The 22,728-nt window shown below is 45.2% G+C and overlaps 1 protein-coding gene across 1 annotated transcript in view; it reads right to left on the reverse strand.

Annotated features, from left to right (window-relative positions):
* Positions 1 to 22,728, reverse strand: part of LOC139419271 (dachsous cadherin-related 2) — a 50,411-nt gene that overhangs the window by 21,192 nt on the left and 6,491 nt on the right. Inside the window, exons 3-10 of the mRNA XM_071169225.1 lie at positions 19,236 to 19,427; positions 11,072 to 11,303; positions 8,602 to 8,838; positions 5,727 to 6,794; positions 4,384 to 4,574; positions 3,855 to 3,954; positions 1,877 to 2,034; positions 693 to 1,569 (exon numbers count right to left, since the gene is read on the reverse strand). Coding sequence (XP_071025326.1) covers positions 693 to 1,569; positions 1,877 to 2,034; positions 3,855 to 3,954; positions 4,384 to 4,574; positions 5,727 to 6,794; positions 8,602 to 8,838; positions 11,072 to 11,303; positions 19,236 to 19,427 — 3,055 coding nt within the window. The remainder of the gene's footprint in view (positions 1 to 692; positions 1,570 to 1,876; positions 2,035 to 3,854; positions 3,955 to 4,383; positions 4,575 to 5,726; positions 6,795 to 8,601; positions 8,839 to 11,071; positions 11,304 to 19,235; positions 19,428 to 22,728) is intronic.

Here is a 22,728-nt window from a genome sequence, read left to right on the forward strand (position 1 = left end):
ATTGATAGGGCCACTACCTAGCGCTGCTACCCCTAAAAAGATTCAGTGTGTCTGAAGGGATCAGTTAGAGCAAGGCAAGGCCGCAGAATCGAGCCATGATCACATAAAGAGCAGTTGTTTAGGATGCAAAGTGATTCGTAGATCAGGGATTTATTTGACCATTTATTTTTGATGTCAGAGGATCTGGATGTTTGCCTGGCTACCCAGACTCCTTGCTCTATGCAAACGCTACGCCCAAGGACATTGGTTTTATTCTTCGCAATGGGTTTGGATCGGAGTATCGCTTCACCGAATGCAAACACATTCAGCGCCATATGATTGGTCCAATCACCAATTCGGTTGGTCAGACCAGAGCCAGACACAGGGGTAAAGCAGTGGTTTGAAAATTCATCATTGGCTTTGATACTCTGATTGGTTGGAGACAATCCAATCTCTGAGGACTTTTTGTACAACGCCCCTTGTCACCGCAAACAAATTCATTGATGGCAGTCTCAGACTAAAGTATGTAGAGAACAACAGAGCAGCAGAAGAATTTTATGATTCATTAGACTACCTGGATGCTTTGCTTTGGGGGGCCTTTGTGCTTCGCCTGGAAATTAAACTACGGAATGACTGTAGTGAGGTAAATGATTCCTCATACATTTTCTAGAATCATACTTTCGTCATTCATCGAAATACTACCAAGAGCATACCTGTTTTCTCCTCCAAAATAAAGAGCCCTTCCTTGTTCCCAGAGACAAGACAATAGGTGACCTGGCCGCTTTCACCAACGTCATCATCCACGGCCACCACACGATGCACCAGGCTCCCCACCTCTGCATCCTCCATCACGAGGACCGTGTCCTGGGAGACAAACGCCGGACGGTTGTCATTCACGTCCAGCAGGAACACCTGAGCGGTCACAGTCGCAAACTTGCGGTCGACCGCCCTTGCTGCCTGGTCGGTGGCGGTGACCATGAACGTGAAGCTCACGGTCCTCTCGCGGTCCAGGGGAGTTGTCGTGGTGAGAGTGCCGGTGAGTGGGTGGATGCGGAAAGGAAATGATGATGTTGTGGAGGACAACGATGACCCTCCTGACCTGCCCAGCTCAGGATCAAAGGTCAATGAGTAACGCAGGCCGCTGTTGGCCAGGCTCCCGTCGCCATCTTTGGCATTGAAGGCGATCACACGCGTTCCGACTTCTATGTCCTCCAGCAACCCCAACGTGATCACCTCGCAGGGGAACCAGGGCACGTGGTCGTTCACGTCCTCCACCGCTACGCTCACAAATGCAGTTACGTTCGTCCCTGGTCTGGTGGCGTCCTCGCCATGTACAACCAGAAAGTAGCGTGATGTAGACTCATAGTCCAGCGGCTGGTTGAGGTACAGGTCTCCGGACGAGCTGTCCAGGCCGAAGTGAAGGACCCCGTCGCCCTCGGCGATGGAGTAACGCAGCCTGCCATTGGTTGTTGGGGATGGGGAGAGGTGGACGGAGCCGATGACAGTGCCGGGTTTGGTGTCCTCCCTCACGGAGAAGAGTCGCACACTTTGGGGGTGGGTGCCGCCGTGTTGTTTCTCTGCAGCTTGAACCTGGAAATGGGTTGAATTCAACTTCAATTCAAACCATTAAAATGTCTAATTGCCAATGCAGACTCAAGTAGCGCAAATCATGTCACAAATGCTACTAAATTATAGTAATTACACTAGAATTCCAAACCATCCAGTAATCATCAGTTGTCTATTACATATTATAAGATAATGTATCTTAATTGCATGATACCCTGGACAAGAGCAACTGGTAAAGGTAAATTACAAACATGTAGAGGCATGTCATAGTAGTACTCCGTGAGAACTGGGCCAATATCAATCCTATTATGCAAAAGGAAGATCAGGGCACCTGGAGGTGAATGACGGCTGTCTCCTCTAGGGGGACAGCGCCATTGTCGGTGGCAACCACTGTCAGGGTGTACTGGGTCTTGGCGTTCTGGGTGAATAGCTCCGTGCTCCGTATGTCTCCACTCTGACTATCTATCTCAAAGTGGCCCCGTTCCTCATCTGAGAAAGAGACCGAAAAAAGAAAGAGAGGAAAAATACACATCATACAGACAGATAAAAATTATATGGTGCTCATCTTCCTTATTTTGGATTGATGGGTATAGCTGGATATACACAATGGCCTGGAATGATGGCAACATAACACCAACTTTGAGCTCTAAAAACATTAACCCTAATGGGCCTGAACTAACCTAAATCTTAACTTTCTGATGAACTGTCCCTTTAAGTCTGGTATGGTATCCGAGTAAGACCAATTAAAATAAACTCGGAACCTGTCTTTCAAAGATAATCCGTAAAAATCCAAATAACTTCACAGATATTCATTGTAAAGGGTTTAAACATGTTTCCCATGCTTGTTCAATGAACCACAAACAATTAATGAACATGCACCTCTGGAACAGTCGCTAAGACACTAACATCTTACAGACGGTAGGCAATTAAGGTCACAGTTATGAAAACTTAGAACACTGAAAAGGCCTTTCTACGGACTCTGAAAAACACCAAAAGAAAGATGCCCAGGGTCCCTGCTAATCTGCGTGAACGTGCCTTAGGCATGCTGCAAGGAGGCATGAGGACTGCAGATGAAGCCAGGGCAATAAATTGCAATGTCCGTACTGTGAGACGCATAAGACAGCAGTGGCAGACCACGTGCAACAACACCTGCACAGGATCGGTACATCCGAACATGACACCTGCGGGACAGGTACAGGATGGCAACAACTGCCCGAGTTACACCAGGAATGCAGAATCCCTCCATCAGTGCTCAGACTGCCTGCAATAGGCTGAGAAAGGCTGGACTGGGGGCTTGTAGGCCTGTTGTAAGGCAGGTCCTCACCAGACATCACCGGCAACAACGTCGCCTATGGGCACAAACCCACCATTGCTGGACCAGACAGGACTGGCAAAAAGTGCTCTTCACTGACGAGTCGCGGTTTTGTCTCACCAGGGGTGAGTTGTGTGTTTATCGTCGTAGGATTGAGCATTACAACGAGGCCTGTACTCTGGAGCGGGATCAATTTGGAGGTGGAGGGTCCGTCACGGTCTGAGGCGGTGTGTCACAGCAACATCGGACTGAGCTTGTTGTCATTGCAGGCAATCTCAACGCTGTGTGTTACAGGGAAGACATCCTCCTCCCTTTTGTGGTACCCTTCCTGCAGGCTCATCCTGACATGACCCTCCAGCATGACAATGCCACCAGCCATACTGCTTGTTCTGTGCGTGATTTCCTGCAAGACAGGAATTTCAGTGTTCTTCCATGGCCAGCGAAGAGCCCGGATCTCAAATCCATTGAGCACGTCTGGGACCTGTTGGATCAGAGGGTGAGGGCTATGGCCATTCCCCCCAGAAAAATCTGGGAACTTGCAGGTGCCTTGGTGGAAGAGTGGGGTAACATCTCACAGCAAGAACTGGCAAATCTGGTGCAGTCCATGAGGAGGAGATGCACTGCAGTACTTAATGCAGCTGGTGGCCACACCAGATACTGACTGTTACGTTTGATTTTGACCCCCCCTTTGTTCAGGGACACATTATTCCATTTATGTTAGTCACACATCTGTGGAACTTTTTCAGTTTGTGTCTCAGTTGTTGAATCTTGTTATGATCATACAAATATTTACACGTTAAGTTTCCCGAGTTGTAGCGATGAGACAAGATAGTAGCTACTAAACAATTGGATACCACGAAATTGGGGAGAGAATTGGGTAAAATTCACACAAAAAATTAAATTAAAAGTTTGCTGAAAATAAACGCAGTTGACAGCGAGAGGACGTTTCTGTAAAGTTTCTGTAAAACAAATCTGTGTTAAGATTTGAAAACATTACCTGTGGTGAGAGAAAACCTGACTGTTGCATTTTCTCCTGCATCGAGGTCTTTGGCAAACATGGTGGTCACCAATGAGCCTGTGGGCAGGCCTGCCCAAACCTAAATAAAACACCAACAAGAGAACGAATTAACAAAACAAGTGTTACTGAAAACATGTACATGCTACTGCATGCATAATTAATAACATTCATAATAGTGGGTCATTCTAAAATACTATACCGATGGACATGCAGTCAAGTTGAATATTTTGAGTTAGTACACGTGACTTCACAGAAACTATATAGTAACTTTTCTTTATCACATTTCAAAATTATAATTTCCGTCAGTTGTTAATTCATTTGCAGTTAACTTGTACAAATTAATAATATAATAATCATCATCATCATCATCATCATCATCATCATCATCATCCGGTTATCACAGCCATTTATAATCTAATAATATTAGTTAGAAAGTACGATTTTAAGTGTTACTTGTTTCAGCTCATGTGACATGCTGTCTGGTGAAAATGTGTGCGTCTCTCTCTACCTGGACGTTGAGCTCCTTGCCGGAGGCGGGCAGGTGGGTGAACTGGGGTGGGTTGTCATTGATGTCGGTGACCAGGATGTGAACGGTGGCAGTGGCATTGAGGCGGGGCTGGCCCTGGTCCGTCACCATCACCTTCAGGGTGTGCCCAGCGTGCTGCTCCCGGTCCAGAGACACCCAGTTGATTATCTCCCCTGAGAGAGCAGGATGGGCAAGAGAGTGAGAAAGCATTAGTGTTAGAAATAATTATTTTGGTGGGTGCTTATATTTGTCCTATTTTACATGTACAAGTGTGTAATAATATGAATGTGTGAATTGGAAATTCCTAGAGCAATTAGGGTTAAGTCCCTTGCTCAAAGGCACAATGACAGATTATTCACCTGGTTGTCTTGGGATTTGAACTAGCAACCTTTCAGTTACTAGCGACAATGCTCTAACTATTAGGCTCTAACCGCTAGGCTACCTGCAACCCCATTACCAAAGAAAGGGTAGGCATAGGGAAATATAAGTATCTGCAATCTTGTATGAGATTCTTAAAGCTGGAATCCGCAATAGTTGACTGAAGTAATTTCTGTTGTAATATTGCAAACAGATGTGGCAAATTAACCATTACCGATTTCAGCTTTAAAATCAGTGTTTTCCGTAAGTGCTGGTCATCGGCCAAATAGCTGGTAACAGACTCATTTTGAACCAGCTACTTTTTCCAACGTCATAAACTATCAATTACAATAATGATTTGCCTACCTTGCGCAGCCCGAGTGCCATAGAAAAAAAAGCACAGCTTTGCCACTGCCCTGGTTTCACCATTACTTTACTGAAAACCATGTGCCTCTAGCTAGCCCAAACTCTTTTTGTGGGAAAACAATCTTATAATATATGCCATTTAGCAAGGGGGGGGGGGGGGGGTGAGTAGTCATTGTAAATAAGAATTTGTTCTAAACTGACTTGCCTAGTTGAATAAAAAAATCAAATCAGACCTGAGAATATAGCTGTGTATTTGAGGTGAAATCAATGTATTAGTGGTCCAGAGGGCACCAAATTTGATTTCATACTAGACAGCCCGGACCACCATGGCAGGCTACTCTTTCAACTTGACTGGAAACTACCATTTAATGCCTCTTCTATCATAGGCTTAAACATGATCTATGATCACTCTGCCCAGTTTGAAATGCTGCTAAAATGAATCCTTACCTGCTCCATTCCTAAGATACATAAATCACAAATGGATTGGTGAAAGCAAAGGCCCCACTTCACAGTTTTAACACATCCAGTCATGTCAGATCAGGGATTACTTCAATGACGGGATGAAAGGAAGTATGCACAAGTCTTTGGAAAGGGCCTCTTACCTGTTTTGGTGTTAATGCGGAAGTGTTTCCCGTCCGACAGCAGGATGTAGGACAGCTGCGCGTTCTTCCTGGAGTCTCGGTCCACCGCCTGCACCGTCCCTACCAGGCCCTGGGGCGAAGGTCCCTCTTGGACCGTGAAGAAGTAGGCCAGGCTGGTGAACACTGGTGCATTGTCATTCTCATCTAGGACAAGCACGATAACATTGGTTGTAGCGGTGGTGTTAGCCATACCTAGTGTTGTTTCGTCTTGAACAGTGGCGAGGACTTTGAAGCGAAACATGGGCTCTGTTTCGTAGTCAAGGCTTTGGGAGAGAAAGAGCCACCCACTCGCGGGGTGGACTCGGAGAGGTGGAGGGGGAAAGTCTGGGTCAGGCTCCAGGGAGTAGGAGAGGACTGGATTGGGGTTGGACCCCTGTTGGTGGCTGCTGCTTCCTCGGCTTTGATGCGCCCTCACCTGGATGACCCGGGTGTCTATCTTGGTGCCCTCGCCCATTTCCACCTGGTAGACTAGTGTCTCGAAGGCCAGGGTGTCTTCAGTGGCACTGCGTGCCACATTGACCGTGAGCATCAGCGTGGCGGTGAGTGAAGGTTCGCCCATGTCCTTCGCCAGTATTTCGAAGGTGTACTTTGGTCGAGGGTCCCGAGAAAAGCTTTGGTTTAAGTACACTGTACCCTGGTCGGCATCCACATAAAATGGCACACTCCCCCTAGCCCTACCACGTGACAGGAAATACCGCACCTTCCCGTTTGTGCCACTGTCTGCGTCGTGGGCATGGGCAATGAACAGAACCGTTCCGGGAGGCGTGTTTTGGGACACGGCAACGGTGTCTGCCATTTTGGGGAAAACAGGCGCGTTGTCGTTGATGTCAGCGATGGTGACGTTGACCTGGGTGCTGCTGTAGACAGGCGAGGCGGTGCCCGCATGGCACTGGAGCACCAGGAGGGCATAGGGCTGGGACTCGTGGTCCAGCGGATGGCTGGTACTGATCAGGCCCGAACTGGAGTGGACAGAGAACAGACCGTGGGGGTCTCCTGACGAGATGCGGTACGACAAGGAGTCCACTGAGTCTGGGATGACAAGAAAAACATTTATGGATGGATATAAATATTAAAATAAAACTAGGCCCCACAATATCAAGTGCTTTTGGCTGACCTGTATAATTATTCCTATTTAGTCAATCAATGAACATAATCGATAACTCGAGCAACCAATTCAACTTTCACAAAATGTGATAATGGGAATATTCCCCCCCCCCCCCCCCCCCCTTGTGTTTTAACAGTAACTATACCCTAACAGCCAAGGGGAAGAGTAAAGCTTTGAGGGGGGCTTAAGAGGGGGCTTTCCCTCCCCTCCCTCAAAAAAGACATTCTTGATGTTTCGCAGTTTTATCTCCAAGGGGTTAATCTGTTAACCAACGAGACAACCTTAAATGACTGTCTACTGCTGAAGAAAGGCTTAGTCGTTTAGATACACTGAAAGGAGTGGCATAGCTCTGGTCCAGGGCATTAGTGCGGTGCATGCTAACGCTGAGTCTTCAGGTGTTAGCAAGCCACACTAACGCCTTGGACCAGAGCTAGGAGTGACACTGCTCTGAGTGGCCAGTGACGGGATAAACCAGGGAAATCGAAAAGTGGGGAAACTCTCCACAGTGAGGGAATCCCCAAAGGAATTCCTCCTGGAAAAGTACAGGTCTAATTGAAAAGCTAGTTCACTTGGATTATTGAAGATCAGGGAGACACTTGAATATGGGCCCGTGTCAGCTACCCATGTACAGCTAAATGATATGAGGTGAAAAATCACATCACATGAGAATTTTTTTTTTTTTAAAGATGTGATGGCACATTACGGGAGGCGATTCTGAACATTGCATCTTACAATTTATGTTGCAACTTTTCTTAAACAATACAATGTCCGTGGGAAGAAGTTGCAAGTTGCAGTAGCCTACAGTATATTGGAATTCACTTTGGATAATGTGCCATTCTGTCCATTTCAGTTTGGTCATGCAGCATGAACAGGACAAAACACCAGGTTTTCACATCAGCCTAATACTCATTGTCTTTGTTGGCAAATACCTCATTGCCAGTTGTATATTGTAGTCAATCCACTAACAGACTAACACACCTGCTTAGCAGACAAATCAAAACAAGGTAGAACACAGTAAAGGGTAATAACAAAATATCCCTTTGTTTATATTTTAATAGCAAGGTGTTGTTCTCAGGTAGTGAGAAGTTAACAGGAGGCAAAAAATTCCACATTGTGTCACAATCATTTGCCCATTCACCTATGGCCCTGCAAGGTGCTGAAGAGCACCAAAGCCTACCAAATCCCCTTTGTGTGATCATCCAGGAGGGAGAGACTTACCCCCCTGACTCCCCTGCCACCCACCAGCCCTGGCAGGCGGCCTGCTCCACAGTCTTTTGCTCAGCGCTCACCTAAGCGCTCCGGGGTGAAGTTTCCACCTAGGTACAGATCTATGATCAGCTTCCCCTCCCCCAATCCTAACCATTAGTGGGGAAAATCCTAAACTGACCGAGATTAGGGTCTAAGAGCATCTTCACCCTACATCCACCTCAGCTGACAACTGCACTAAGCCTGGTCAGGAAGAAGAGGAACAGTTAAAAAAAGGGGAGTGACAGAAGTCTGTCACTTTAACGGACAAAACAAACAAGTCATGGATTACTTCCACCTACTAGTGACTGGGCCACTAGACTCATTTCGCATCTGAATGGATTAGATTGTTGTAAGCAACATGGTTGAACTGCACCTAGTCTTCCAGTGGACAAGAAAGTGCCATTACCACCTGGTTTACACTGATCTAGCCCACACAATAAGAGCCCAATCAACATCTCTCACACCCGTCCATCCACTACTCACTGGCAGGGTTGAGGGCCTCCACGATTCCCACCGGGGTGCCAGGCAGAGCGTTCTCAGGCACGGTGAAGGCATAGCGTGACCTCTGAAAAACTGCTGGGGCCTGGGCACTGCGCAGGACGTTCACCGTGACCTCTGCGGGTCGGGCCGACGTCACACCCTCACTGTCCTGGGCGGTAATAGCCAGCTTGATGCTCGCAGTGCCAAGGTGAGTCAGGGTGGAGGTCAGGTAGACCACACCTGTAGAGGCAAAAGGATGAGGACGGTCAACATTTTTGATTTTTTGTTCGAAGTAATAGGGGAAAATCAATTGCTAGAGTTAAATTTGTCATTTTGTAAATGGAGAAAAATAATTTAAATCAACATTTCTATTTTCTTTATTCATTAAATCAGGGGTATGAATCTATATTAAACTTGTTGCCATGGTAGGGAAGGATTATTCACATGATTGGGCCTCTTAAAAACTGCAATATGTAACTTTTTGGGCGACCCGACTAAATTCACATGGAAATGTGAGTTATAGATCTGTCACTCTCATTAAAAGCAAGTCTATGAAGTGGTAGATCTGTTCTGTGTGTCCTATTTCTATGCGTCCTGGTCTTAAATTTCGTTTTTGTACACCAGCTTCAAACAGCTGAAAATATATTTTTGGTTATTGAAAAGATATTTCACAGCGGTCTGGATTGTACAATGATTCTTTACACCGAGTGCTTGCTTTGTCACACAAACTGAAATTAGGCAAACTATTAGAATTTTAACAATCAGGAAATGGCAGAATGATTTCTGCATATTGCACCTTCACAATTGGGCTTCTCTTGAATGGTAGACTATGTGTGGAGCACAACAGACACAGGACATATGGTCAGGGGTCAGCTAATTTTGTCACCCGAATTCACCCTCAAATCTCACCGATTTCAGGCAGTATTGTACTGGAAAGCCTCAGTTAATAAAAGGGCTCCCACAGGGCCTGCACAGATGGCTGGAGCAATAGCAATGGTAACAATTAGCTTAGCAGTAGTTAATTAATTTACCCTCAAACTATTTTTATGAGCCTGCGTCATAGTAATACGCAAATAGACATTGTTCTGGAAACTATTGGTAAGAATTATTATAATGCTTTTATTACAACGATGTCATGTGTATGAGTTCACTCGGCTCTGTAAAAATCATGTGCTTTCTGACGCCATGACACAAACATGTCAAACTGCAATAACTCCCTCTACAATACCACGGCTGTATGGTGCCTTTCAAAAGGTCTTAATCATGGTAGTGTGTCATCATTTAGGACAATGGTATCTACTGCAGACTTCAAGGGCAGGCCTTCCTAAATCTGCAGCATCCCTGCTGTGAGGTGACTATAGCAATCATGTCCACTACTGGGGGCTTATGCCGAGTAAGCACATGTTTATCGCAATGTGGCTACTGGCATCAAATGATGCCAGGGTGCAAGTGAGACTTCTAGCTGCAGGTTATATGTTATTAGTGCATGGTCAATGTGACTGACCAGCTGCGTGAAGGCATCGAGGTGAATACAGTAAATGAAGCAAGAAAAATACTACATTGTCAAAGTCATCCACAAATGTATTTCTTAATTTTGTATTGAAAAAAAATTGTGGTGGAGTTTAGAAAGCTCGAAGGATGACACAAGTCATACCTACAAGTAGTGTACAAAATAATGATTTGAATTCATTGACATAAGACTGACATTACAGGTGTAGTACAAGAATCTGAAACTGGCAGCCCATGAGCAAGATGCAGCCTGCGAGACAATTTAATGTGGCGAGTGGTGGTCTTAGTAAAAAACCTACTACAGTCTAAAATTGAATGACAAGCAAGATCGAAATGATATTGGACCATGTAATAATTTAATCTTTCAGTAATCGTAGTTAACATTGTGTCCAGAAAGCTAATCACCACAAGCTAGAAAGTCAGGGAGCATAAATATTTGTTCAAAAGATTATGTACAGAGGAGTATGGTATTTTGTGGATAATGACAGCAAGGCAATAATATTCACCTCCAGATCATGGTGAAGACCAAATGTGTCCCCTGTGCAAAATGGGTTTAAAGACACCTGATGTAATATACACAGTTCAGTGCAAAACCTGACTAGCACTTGGTAAAACTACAACTACCTGTGCTGTGCTTGTGATGTGGGGTTGGGCTATGGCACAATTAGTCCAGTAAGAATACTAAGTGGTTTGGGTATACAGTGGAGGATGGGAGGGGACTTCGTAAACACAACATAGTACTACAATAAGCAGCCCCTTATTAACACTGTGTTCCTCCACGACACAAAAACCAAGACATAGAGTTGTGGTCAATTCAGTCAATTCAAGAAGTGAATTTCAATTCACTTCCTGTATTGAAAATCGCCCATGGTTTTCTACGAGGACTTAGTTCACTGAATTGAAAAAAATATTTGACCACAACCCTGTTTCATTCTTACCCTAGAGATCTCTGCTGTCATCCTACCTGTAGTTTTATCCACTGAGAAAAGGGAGGACAGGTCCCCGGCCAGGATCTGGTAGGTAACGTGACCGTAGTCCCCAGAGTCCCTGTCAGTGGCGATGACGTTGAGGACCTCTGTGCCGGGCTGTGCGTGGCTGCTGACGCTGGTCACGTACTTCTCTGGGTTGAACACCGGCGGGTTGTCGTTCAAGTCATCCACCTCGATGTGGACATACGTCTGGGCACTCAAACCTCCCTGTTGGGCAAAGAGGGAGAGAAGAATATTATAGGATAGAATATTAACAAACAGTAAGACCGTTCAGGACAGTGACAAACACCAGCAATCTTGTACCATGTTTCAATATCAGACAAACAATATTCACATGTACTGTAATTTAGCATAACCGCTTATCCAGAGTGACTTACAGTGAACACATTCAACTTAGTTAAGGGAAAAAAAACAACCAGATACCACAGTTATTGCAAGTTGGCCCTTTTTCAAAATAGACAGTATCTGTAGATTCAGTGACAGGAACTAAATCTAAGGGATATGTGAAACTGTAAATATGACGTAATACAGAGTATACAAAAACATTATGAACACCTGCTCTTTCCATGACAGACTAACCAGGTGAAAGCTATGATCCCTTATTGATATCACTTGCTAAATCCACTTCAAAATCAGTGTAAATTAAGTGGAGGAGACCGTTTAAATAATAATTTTTAAACCTTGAGATAATTGAGACTTGTATTGTGTACGTGTGGCATTCAAAAGGTGAATGGGCAAGACAAAATGTTACTTTGAACGGGGTATGGTAGTAGCTGCCAGACGCACTGGTTTGTGTCAAGAACTGCAACGCTGCTGGGTTTTTCCACGCTTAAGTTTCCTGTGTGTACCAAGAATGCGCCACCGCCTAGCCAGTGGTGCAGGGGTCTAAGCCACTGCTTCGTATTGCTTGAGGCATCACTACATCACTACTATCACGCTCTAGCAACTCCTTGCGGCGGGACCGGGCGCATTCACGCCAGTTGTACGGTGTTTCCTCCGACACATTGGTGCGGCTGGCTTCCTGGTTAAGCGAGAAGTGTGTCAAGAAGCAGTGCGGCTTGGCAAGGTCGGGTTTCAGAGGACGCATGGCTCTCAACTTTCTTCCCTCCCGAGTCCGTACGGGAGTTGCAACGATGAGACAAGACTAATTACCAATTGGATATCATGAAATTGGGGAGAAAAAGGGGTAAAAAGTACACAATTTTATACACTGTTCAAAAAAATAAAGGGAACACTTAAATAACACATCCTAGATCTGAATGAATGAAATATTCTTATTAAACACGTTTTTCTTTACATAGTTGAATGTGCTGACAACAAAATCACACACAAATTATCAATGGAAATCAAATTTATCAACCCATGGAGGTCTGGATTTGGAGTCACACTCAAAATTAAAGTGGAAAACCACACTACAGGCTGATCCAACTTTGATGTAATGTCCTTAAAACAAGTCAAAATGAGGCTCAGTAGTGTGTGTGGCCTCCACATGCCTGTATAACCTCCCTACAATCCCTGGGCATGCTCCTGATGAGGTGGCGGATGGTCTCCTGAGGGATCTCCTCCCAGACCTGGACTAAAGCATCCACCAACTCCTGGACAGTCTGTGGTGCAACGTGGCATTGGTGGATGGAGCGAGACATGATGTCCCAGATGTGCTCAATTGGATTCAGGTCTGGGGAACGGGCGGGCCAGTCCATAGCATCAATGCCTTCCTCTTGCAGGAACTGCTGACACACTCCAGCCACATGAGGTCTAGCATTGTCTTGCATTAGGAGGAACCCAGGGCCAACCGCACCAGCATATGATCTCACAAGGGGTCTGAGGATCTCATCTCGGTACCTAATGGCAGTCAGGTTACCTCTGGCGAGCACATGGAGGGCTGTGCGGCCCCCCAAAGAAATGCCACCCCACACCATGACTGACCCACCGCCAAACCGGTCATGCTGGAGGATGTTGCAGGCAGCAGAACGTTCTCCATGGCGTCTCCAGACTGTCACATGTGCTCAGCGTGAACCTGCTTTCATCTGTGAAGAACACAGGGCGCTAGTGGCGAATTTGCCAATCTGGGTGTTCTCTGGCAAATGCCAAACGTCCTGCACGGTGTTGGGCTGTAAGCACAACCCCCACCTGTGGACATCGGGCCCTCATACCACCCTCATGGAGTCTGTTTCTGACCGTTTGAGCAGACACATGCACATTTGTGGCCTGCTGGAGGTCATTTTGCAGGGCTCTGGCAGTGCTCCTCCTGCTCCTCCTTGCACAAAGGCGGAGGTAGCGGTCCTGCTGCTGGGTTGTTGCCCTCCTACGGCCTCCTCCACGTCTCCTGATGTACTGGCCTGTCTCCTGGTAGCGCCTCCATGCTCTGGACACTACGCTGACAGACACAGCAAACCTTCTTGCCACAGCTCGCATTGATGTGCCATCCTGGATGAGCTGCACTACCTGAGCCACTTGTGTGGGTTGTAGACTCCGTCTCATGCTACCACTAGAGTGAAAGCACCGCCAGCATTCAAGTGACCAAAACATCAGCCAGGAAGCATAGGAACTGAGAAGTGGTCTGTGGTCACCACCTGCAGAACCACTCCTTTATTGGGGGTGTCTTGCTAATTGCCTATAATTTCTACCTGTTGTCTATTCCATTTGCACAACAGCATGTGACATTTGTCAATCAGTGTTGCTTCCTAAGTGGACAGTTTGATTTCACAGAAGTGTGATTGACTTGGAGTTACATTGTGTTGTTTAAGTGTTCCCTTTATTTTTTTGAGCAGTGTATATTACAGACACCCAATCAAAAAAGGGTGTCTTTATTTTTCATATTTTCTACATTGTAGAATAATAGTAAAGATATCAAAACTAATGAAACATATGGAATCATGTTAAAAAAAATGAAAATATATTTTATAGTTGAGATTCTTCAAAGTATAGCCACCCTTCGCACACTCTTGGCATTCTCTCAAACAGCTTCTCCTGGAATGCTTTTCCAACCGTCTTAAAGGAGTTCCCACATATGCTGAGCACTTACTGGCTGCTTTTCCTTCACTCTGTGAACAACACATCCTAAACCATCTCAATTGGGTTGAGGTCGGGTGATTGTGGAGGCCAGGGGCATCATTTATAAAACTGTGCGGAGGATTCACGTCAAAAGGTGGCGTACGGACGAAACAAATTGCTTACTGGTGCTTCTCAGTAAAGCCGGGCCCACTACAGCACAGAGATTCAAGAGAACAGCGCTTGGTAATCTGAAATGGCTCATAATCCACTCATCATTGGCCAGTAAATCTTGGTCTCTGGAAATTCGTTCTCAGAATTCTTCCATTCACCAAATCTTCCAACAGTGCCAAAGCAGCCATTATGCGTCATTACACATTGTAATTGCATGCCTTTTAAATACCCACCCATTTGATTGTCAAAGCTACAAAATTACGTAACACATTCAGGTGTGGTAATTACCCTGATTGTAACTGACAATGACAGGGCCATTATCACATTGACAGTTCTGCGTAACGAACATGTGAAAACATTAAAACTGTGCACTCGTGTATCTGCCCGCCTGAGGCATCAAAACGGCATCAGTTTAAACAATTTGTCCTACTGTTCACCTTATTAAATATGAATCCCGATTAAACTGTACAACATGTGAGGGGTTATTTTGCAAAAACAGATCCCAGTTTGCATTTATTGTCCTAAATCATATCATTTTTTTGTATGCACTCCAGGGAACTCTTCATATATAATAAACTCTGCAAAAAAAAAGAAACGTCCCCTTTTCAGGACCCTGTCTTAATTAATTTTTAAAATCCAAATAACTTTACAGATCTTCATTGTAAAGGGTTTAAACACTATTTCCCATGCTTGTTCAATGAACCATAAACAATTAATGAACATGCACCTGTGGAACGGTCGTTAAGACACTAACAGCTTACTGACAGTTATGAAAACTTAGGACACTAAAGAGGCCTTTCTACTGACTCTGAAAAACACCAAAAGAAAGATGCCCAGGGTCTCTGCTCATCAGCATGAACGTGCCTTAGGCCTGCTGCAAGGAGGCATGAGGACTGCAGATGTGGCCAGGACAATAAATTGCAAAATTGCTATGTCCGTACTGTGAGACGCCTAAGACAGCGCTACAGGGAGACAGGACGGACGTGATGTAGTGATGGCAGACCACGTGTAACAACACCTGCACAGGATCGGTACATCTGAACATCACACCTGCGGGACAGGTACAGGATGGCAACAACAACTACCCGAGTTACACCAGAAACGCACAATCCCTCCATAAGTGCTCAGACTGTCCGCAATAGTCTTAGAGTGACTGGACTGAGGGCTTGTAGACCTGTTGTAAGGCAGGTCCTCACCAGACATCACAACCACAGCGTTGCCTATGGGCACAAAGCCACCGTTGCTGGACCAGACAGGACTGACAAAAAGTGCTCTTCACTGAGGAGTTGCAGTTTTGTCTCACGAGGGGTGATGGTCAGATTCGCGTTTATCGTAGAAGGAATGAAAGTTACACCGAGGCCTGTACTCTGGAGCGGGATCCATTTGGAGGAGGAGGGTCCGGCATGGTCTGGGGTGGTGTGTTACAGCATCATCGTACTGAGCTTGTTGTCATTGCAGGCAATCTCAACGCTGTGCGTTACAGGGAAGACCTCCTCCCTCATGTGATACCCTTCCTGCAGGCTCATCCTGACATGACCCTCCAGCATGACAATGCCATCAGCCATACTGCTCGTTCTGTGCATGATTTCCTGCAAGACAGAGCTAAATCCCATTGAGCATGTCTGGAACAGGTTGGATTGGAGGGTGAGGGATAGGGCCATTCCCCCCAGAAATGCCTGTGAACTTCCAGGTGCCTTGGTGGAAGAGTGGGGTAACATTTCACAGCAAGAACTGGCACATCTGGTGCAGTCAATGAAGAGGACATGCACTGCAGTACTTAATGCAGCTGGTGGCCACACCTGACTTACTTTTGACCATCCCTTTGTTCAGGGACACATTCAATTTCTGTTACTCACATGTCTGTGGAACTTGTTCAGTTTATGTCTCAGTTGTTGAATCTTATGTTCATACTAATATTTACATGTTAAGTTTGCTGAAAATAAACTCAGTTGACAGTGAGAGGATATTTTTTTTGCTGAGTTTGTAAGGTAATATTTTGATTTATTTTACACAATGGAATCCATTTCAAAGTGTTTCTCGAGTTTCATCCTTCTGCCATCGGAGTTTAAGTTTCTCATTTCTCCAGTTTATGTGCATTCGTATGGGTCAAAGAGTCCGTGGAGGACCGCACATTCTCCTGTCAAGTTTGTTTTTTATAAATCTCAAAGTTAGCTTAGTAAGTGGTGCCTTTCTTTTGTGCCTACACAATATTTATAAATTAGACCCCAGGTCATCTGATGCAGCACTCCATCACTCTCCTTCTTGGTCTGGAGGTGTGTTGGGTCATTGTCATGTTGAAAAACATAACAGTCCAGATGGGATGGAATATCACTGCAGAATGCTGTGGAAGGCATGCTGGTTAAGTGGGACTTGAATTCTAAATAAAATCACTGACAGCGCCACCAGGAAAGCACCCCCACACCACCACCTCCATGCTTCACGGTGAGAACCACACATGCAGAGATCATCCGTTCACCTACTCGGCATCTCACAGACATGGTGGTTGGAACCAATTTTTTTTCTCCCACCAGTCTAATGTCCATTGCTCATGTTTCTTGGCGCAAGCAACTCTTCTTCTTATTGGTGTCCTTCAGTAGCGGTTTCTTTGCGCAATTCAAAAAAAAAAATGTTTTATTAGTCACAGGCGCCGAATACAACAGGTGTAGACCTTAGTGAAATGCTTACTTATGAGCCCCTAACCAACAGTGCAGTTGAAAAAAATTACAGATAAGAGATAACAAGCAATTAAAGAGCAGCAGTAAAAAAGAATATACACGGGGGGGTGCCGGTACAGAGTCAATGTGCATGTAGGTAGAGTTATTAAAGTGACTATGCATAGATGACAACAGAGCGGGGCAGTGTGTGTGTGTGTGGGGGGGGGGGGGGGGGGCAATGCAAATAGTCTGGGTAGCCATTTGACTAGTTGTTCAGAAGTCTTATGGCTTGGGGGTAGAAGCTGTTTAGAAGCCTCTTGGACCTAGATCTGGCGCAACGTTACTGCTTGCCGTGCGATAGCAGAGAGAAGTCTATGACTAGGGTGGCTGGAGTCTGACAATTTTAGGGCCTCCTGACACCACCTGCTGTAGAGGTCCTAGATGGCAGGAAGCTTGGCCGCAGTAATTTACGGGGCCGTTCTCACTACCCTCTGTAGTGCCTTGCGGACGGAGGCTGAGCAGTTGCCATACCAGGCAGTGATGCAACCAGTCAGGATGCTCTCGATGGTGCAGCTGTAGAACCTTTTGAGGATCTGAGGACCCATGACAAATCTTTTCAGTCTCCTGAGGGGGAATATGTTTTGTTGTGCCCTCTTCACGGCTGTCTTGGTGTGTTTGGACCATGTTAGTTTGTTGGTGATGTGGACACCAAGGAACTTGAAGCTCTCAACCTGCTCCACTGCAGCCCAGTCATTGAGAATGGGGGCATGCTCGGTCCTCTTTTTCCTGTAGTCCACAATCATCTCCTTTGTCTTGATCACGTTGAGGGAGAGGTTATTGTCCTGGCACCACACAGCCAGGTCTCTGACCTCCTCACTATAGGCTGTCTCATTGTTGTCGGTGATCAGGCCAACCACTGTTGTATCATAGTCAAATTTAATGGTGTTGGAGTCGTGCCTGGCCGTGCAGTCATGAGTGAACAGTGAGTACAGGAGGCGGCTGAACACGCACCGCTGACAGCCCATGAGTTGAGGATCAGCGTGGCGGATGTGCTGTTACATACCCTTACCACTTGGGGGCGGCCTGTCAGGAAGTCCAGGATCCAGTTGCAGAGGGAGGTGTTTAGTCCCAGGGTCCTTAGCGTATTGATGAGTTTTGAGGGAACTATGGTGTGGAACGCTGAGCTGTAGTCAATGAATAGCATTCTCACATAGGTGTTCCTTTTGTTCAGGTGAGAAAGGGAAGTGTGGAGTGCAATAGAGATTGCATCATCTGTGGATCTGTTGGGGCGGTACGCAAATTAGAGTGGGTCTAGGGTTTCTGGGATAATGGTGTTGATGTGAGCCATGACCAGCCTTTCAAAGCACTTCATGGCTACAGACATGAGTGCTACGGGTTGGTAGTCATTTAGACAGGTTACATTTGTGTTCTTGGGCACAGGCACTACCGTGGTCTGCTTAAAACATGTTGGTATTACAGACTCGGACAGGTTGAAAACATCAGTGAAGACACTTGCTAGTTGGCCAGCGCATGCTCACAGTACACGTCCTGGTAATCCATCTGGCCCTGTGGCCTTGTGAATGTTGACCTGTTTAAAGGTCTTAAATCGGCCGCGGAGAGAGTGATCACAGTCTTCCGGTACAGCTGGTGCTCTCATGCATGTTCCAGTGTTATTTTCCTCCTCTTTGCTTATTTAAGCTGTTCTTGCCATAATACGGACTTGGTCTTTTACCAAACAGGGCTATATTCTGTATACCACCCATACCTTGTCACAACACAACTGATATGCTCAAACGCAATAAGGAAAGAAATTCCACAAACTAACAAGGCACACCTGCTAATTGAAATGCATTCCTGGTGACTACCTCATTAAGCTGCTTCAGAGAATGCAAAGCTGTCATCAAGGCAAAGTGTGCCTACTTCGAAGAATCTCAAATATAAAATACATTTTGATTTGTTTAACACTTTTAGTTATTGCATGACTCCATGTGTGCCATTTCATAGACAAATGTAAAATAGTAAAAAAAATAATAATAATTAAAACCTTGAATGAGTAGGTGTCCAAACTTTTGACTGGTACTGTTTATATTAGAATGGTCCACCACCCAAAGGACATCCAGCCAACATGTCAACAGTGGGAAGCATGGGTCAGCATCCCTGTAGAATGCTTTCGACAGCTTTTAGAGCCCATGCTGGACTAATTGAGACTGTTGAGGGCAAAAGGGTTGGGGAGGTGCAACACACTATTGGGAAGGTGTTCTTAATGTTTTGTACACAGTGTATAACTACTAATATAACTACTTGATCATTCTCAACTCACCTGATCCTCAGCTTTCACTAATAAATCATAGGTCGCCAGGCCTGAATCCCTGTCGATATCCTGTGAGATGCAAAGCTCTCCAGAGTCTGGGTTGATTTGGAAGAGAGGGTGCGTGTCCTGTTTATCAAAGCCGTCAGAGATGGAGTAGCGTACCGTACCGAAATCCCTGCCATCCACATCAGTGGCCACAACCTGCAGAGGGTAAGGAAACATGCTCCATCACATGGGTTGTAAGTCAAAGTTCTAAACACAGGTTGATATAGGTCTTTGTAGTTGGAATATTTTAAAATATCCATAGGAATGTAACCAATTCTAGCAATTCAGCTTGTGGTCGCAAACTAAAGGGAGTGGGGCGTGACTCACACCACAATTTAAAAAAAATATTAACTTCACATGTGTTTGTTGGCCAGGTAAGGCCCTTTAGTTTCTCATAAATGTCGTTTTCCCCATACAGGACCACCAAGGAAGAATTCAGGGCCCAGTATTTTAGCTGCTGACCCATAAGCTCCTATGTGGCCTATGACCTTTATGATGGGGCTCAATCTTGACGCCATGTGTTGGTTGACGAGAGATACCAGGTTGCCCATCTGGGCTGCTTCCTTTATCTCATTAAGACATTAGCTATGGGGGAGGGTTTGTGGCAAGGGGCACAGGAAACACATGACAAAACAATTGGATAATGACCCTAAGGATCATGACCACCAAGGATTACCTAAGCCGAGTCTGAGTGTACGTTAGCGAAAACGTGAAGGGATTGAACATGTGGTTGTAACCAAAATCGTATTTACGCCGGTATAGCTCTTCAGGAGAACCTCGACTTGGCTCTGACGGAGGAATTACAGTAATCTGTGGCCATACAAGAGGTGTGCGTAATACGCTTTCTATGGTTTTGGCAAATGTAGTAAGTTGCTTAGGTAGAGGATGAGGGCACCTTTTCCAGGAGCTCTACCTGCAAATCGCTTTGAAGTTTGGGTTTAGCGCTAAAGCCAGGGAGTTGGGTGGAATGGTGCCAAAACCCTAATCACAACATGTTTTGTCAGGTCACATTATGGAGGTCAGAGGACGGCATCACATCAAGTTAGCATCCCATAAACTAACTTCTACCTGAAAGGGGAAGACACCGCAACACTTTCTACTGTCCTTTATGTGAGGGGAAAAGCATCATTCAGGAATAGTACAAAAGAGTTTTAGCAACTTATGTTATACATTTCATTTTTAATGATGACTGTGTTACTACCTCGGACAAAGTCTGACAATATCACCTGGGGCTTTAACAATGACGTGTCTACTTGGCAGGTCTGCCAGGTCTGCCTTTACAAGTATGCACATCTTATGAGCTGGACATTAGATCGTTAATGATATAACCCAGGCGTAAGGCAGGGGTGTTTGGTGCACCTTGACCTATTCATATTAGAGGTTATTGTATCATCTCTGTGGATATGGTGCCATCTATTATAACCGACACACACACACACACACACACAGGGTTGACAAATATCACATTTCTGAATGAGGGCATTTAAAAAATGTTGTAGGTACGTAAGTTTCTTCTCCCATAACTGGTGGTACAGTACAGTACATAACTAGGCACAGTGAGCTGGTTGGAGACAGTGAGACAAGACTATAAATAGCCATCCTTATCCCAGGGAAAAGTATGACCTGGATCAAAGCAAAGACCATGTGAGACATCACTCACTTGTAAAGGACTTGCACAATGTCTGCAGCAAATATCTACCAGCAAAGATCTAGTGTGAATCCACATACAGGCCGTAAAATAACAAGTGGAGCCAAGAAGCTAGATAAAGACCGCCTTTGAACCTGGGGATTCTTTGATGGGAGTTTATGACCGTTTGTCTTACACATACACCCAACGCAAAACATGGGAGATTGCAGGTACGTTTCGGAACGTATATGACAGATTCATCTCACCGTCCCCATTTGATGGTGCCCTTCCCTTCCCACCATAAAAGTGATATCATGCCGGGCTTTATTGACTGTGAGATGAGGTGTTAGATACAGGTCAAGGTCTGCAACAGTTTTTAGTTGTTGCTTACTCATATGCATGCAAATGTAATGACCCCTTGCTGTGTGTGTACACAGAGGGCACACTGGCACGAGAACTACCCCATTGTTTGACATACCAGCTAACACTATACGCACAACAATGCAATCACATTGAAAAGCCCAAGCAGAGGTTCTGCCTCATGTCGTGTGACATTGCATGGCTCTTTTCTTTGACCGTGTCCAGCTGTATTACAGTTGACAGCTGGGACACTGTATACATAGAATCGAGGGGAATGAGGGGGAAATACTACAAGCATTTCCTAATACTGGTTCTAGGGACTTTTTTGTTGATGTAATGTATATAAGCTATAAAGTTGTTCATTTACTGGTGAGTATAGTCGTGTATCAGACAGTGCTATCATAAATGAAAAACAATGTGGAAGTGGAAATATACAGTGCATATTCAGACCCCTTGACCTGTTCCACATTTTGTTAGGTTACAGGCTTATTCTAAAAATGTATTAAATTGTTTCCCCTCCCCTTAATTCACACACACAACCCCATAATCACAAAGCAAAAACAGGTTTAGAAAGGTTTGCTAATTTATTAAAACATAACCTGAAATATTACATTTACATGAGTATTCAGACTCTTTACTCAGTACTTTGTTGAAGCACCTTTGGCAACGATGGCTCGAGTCTTGTTGGGTATGACACTACAAGCTTAGCAAACCAGTATTTGGGGAGTTTCTCCCATTCTTCTCTGCAGATCCTCTCAAGCTCTGTCAGGTTGGATGGGGAGCGTTGTTGCATAGCTATTTTCAGGTCTCTCCAGAGACATTAGATTGGGTTCAATTCCGGGCTCTGGCTGGGCCACTCAAGGACATTCAGAGACCAATCCAAAAGCCACTTGTGCTGTCTTGGCTGGGTGTTGTCTTGGCTGGGTGATTAAGGGTGTTGTCCTGTTGGAAGGTGAACCGTCGCCCCAGTCTGAGGTCCTTCATCAAGGATCTCTCTGTACTTTGCTCCGTTCATCTTTGCCTCGATCCTAACTAGTTTCCCTAGTCTCTGCCACTGAAAAAGATCCCAACAGCATGATTCTACTACCACGCTTCACCGTAGGAATGGTGCCAGGTTTCCAACAGACGTGATATGTTATTATGGGGTATTGGGGTATTGTGTGTAGATTGCTGAGGATTTTATTTTATACATTTTAGAATAAGGCTGTAACAAAAAATGGGTCTGAATACTTTCCGGCACTCTGTGTGTATGTATGTATGTATGTATGTATGTATGTATGTATGTATGTATGTATGTATATGAGCATAGTGCACCTTGAATCAGGAAAAACGGACTCCTTACTCATTTTCATAATACCCCTGTTCCACTGCCATTTCTTTCCCAATTTGTGTTTTTCTACTTATTGTGCACGGTCTTCCCCTCTGATAGCAATTAGTCTTCCGCAATTACGTTTCGGAAGTTAATTTGTT

Source organism: Oncorhynchus clarkii, chromosome 10, assembly GCF_045791955.1.
Source record: "Oncorhynchus clarkii lewisi isolate Uvic-CL-2024 chromosome 10, UVic_Ocla_1.0, whole genome shotgun sequence".
NCBI lineage: Eukaryota > Metazoa > Chordata > Actinopteri > Salmoniformes > Salmonidae > Oncorhynchus > Oncorhynchus clarkii.